The sequence below is a fragment of the Orycteropus afer genome, unplaced genomic scaffold, assembly GCF_000298275.1.
Source record: "Orycteropus afer afer isolate SDZICR_OR568_19922 unplaced genomic scaffold, OryAfe1.0 scaffold00926, whole genome shotgun sequence".
Classification (NCBI taxonomy): Eukaryota; Metazoa; Chordata; class Mammalia; order Tubulidentata; family Orycteropodidae; genus Orycteropus; species Orycteropus afer.
Window position 1 is genome coordinate 383904 of NW_006922513.1, and position 1253 is coordinate 385156.

The 1253-nt window shown below is 37.6% G+C and overlaps 1 protein-coding gene across 1 annotated transcript in view; it reads left to right on the top strand.

The window, feature by feature from the left end:
* The window catches only part of PHKA1 (phosphorylase kinase regulatory subunit alpha 1), a 414257-nt gene that overhangs the window by 289328 nt on the left and 123676 nt on the right, over positions 1-1253 (top strand). The window contains exon 18 of the mRNA XM_007958330.1: positions 253-331. Within this exon, the coding sequence (XP_007956521.1) occupies positions 253-331 (79 nt within the window). The remainder of the gene's footprint in view (positions 1-252; positions 332-1253) is intronic.

The following is a 1253-nucleotide window of genomic DNA, read 5'->3' on the forward strand; positions in this document are numbered from 1 at the left end:
AAGTTCAGGGAATATGATGATAAATAAGATTGTGCCTTTGAGTAACTGTGAGTGGTCATCATTCCTTCCTGCATGCCTATCCTGCAGTGTGATTTGCTCTCAGATGAATTGTTGAAATACAGGGTGGTCAGTGAGGAGTGTGGCTCATTGGTACTATCACCACCAAAATACTGGCTTCAATTATTATTGAAAGATTCCTCTTTTGTCAAAGTTAAAATACAAACATAATTTTAAAATTCTCTTCATTTCAAGATGAAGATGGAACCAGCTTGAATTCATCTATCCTGGCAGCCCTCCGAAAAATGCAGGATGGCTATTTTGGTGGGGCAAGGTAAGTAATCTCTCCAGAGTCTTTAATCGAATAAAATGAGATTTGGGCTGAGTATGGCAATGGCAGAACTGTGATGCCTTTCTGTATATCTTCAACAACATAATCCCATCCAACTCGGAGGAGCCAATCTTTGACAGGTTGGATCAAGGAATTAATATTACAGAGGAGGGTTGGTAGTTGTTTCACTTTGTTTTGATTTTTTTCCCCCTAGCCAGAAAACCAGTTGCCATTGAGTTGATTCCAACTCATGTGTGTCAGAGTAAATCTGTGCTCCATAGGGTTTTCAGTGGCTGATTGCTCTTTGCCTAGCCCTCATAAATTCAGTGGGCCAGAAAACTTATTCTTTAAAAAAAAAAAAATTACCAAAATGTTCAATTCTGAATTTTTTTTTCTTTCCCCTAACTTTTTATTTTGAAAAATCTCAAGCTTACAGAAATTTGCAACAATAGTAATAAGCACACATATACCCTTCTTCAAGATTTACTTGTTAACATTTTTCCCATTTTTGTGTTCTTTCTCTCTCCTTTTCTCCCTTCCTCCTGTCTGCTCCCCTTCCTCTCTCACACACATACATATGCATTCACGCACTATATATAATATATACATATGCACACATATACTCTTTTGTTGAATCATGAGAGTTTGTAGACATCATGACTCTTCAGTCTCTGTCTTCTAAGAACAAGGGCATTCTCATACATAACCACAATATAATCATCACACTCAGGAAAATTAATATTGATAAGATACTATTATCCAATACAGAGTCCATATTAAAAATTACCCAATTGTCCCACTTATGTTTTTCATAGCATCCTCTGCCCCAGTCCCGGATTCAATCAAAGATCACACATTGGCATTTTGTTGTTGTTAAGTGCCGTCGAGTTGGACCTGACTCATAGTGACCCCTCCTTGGGTTTCC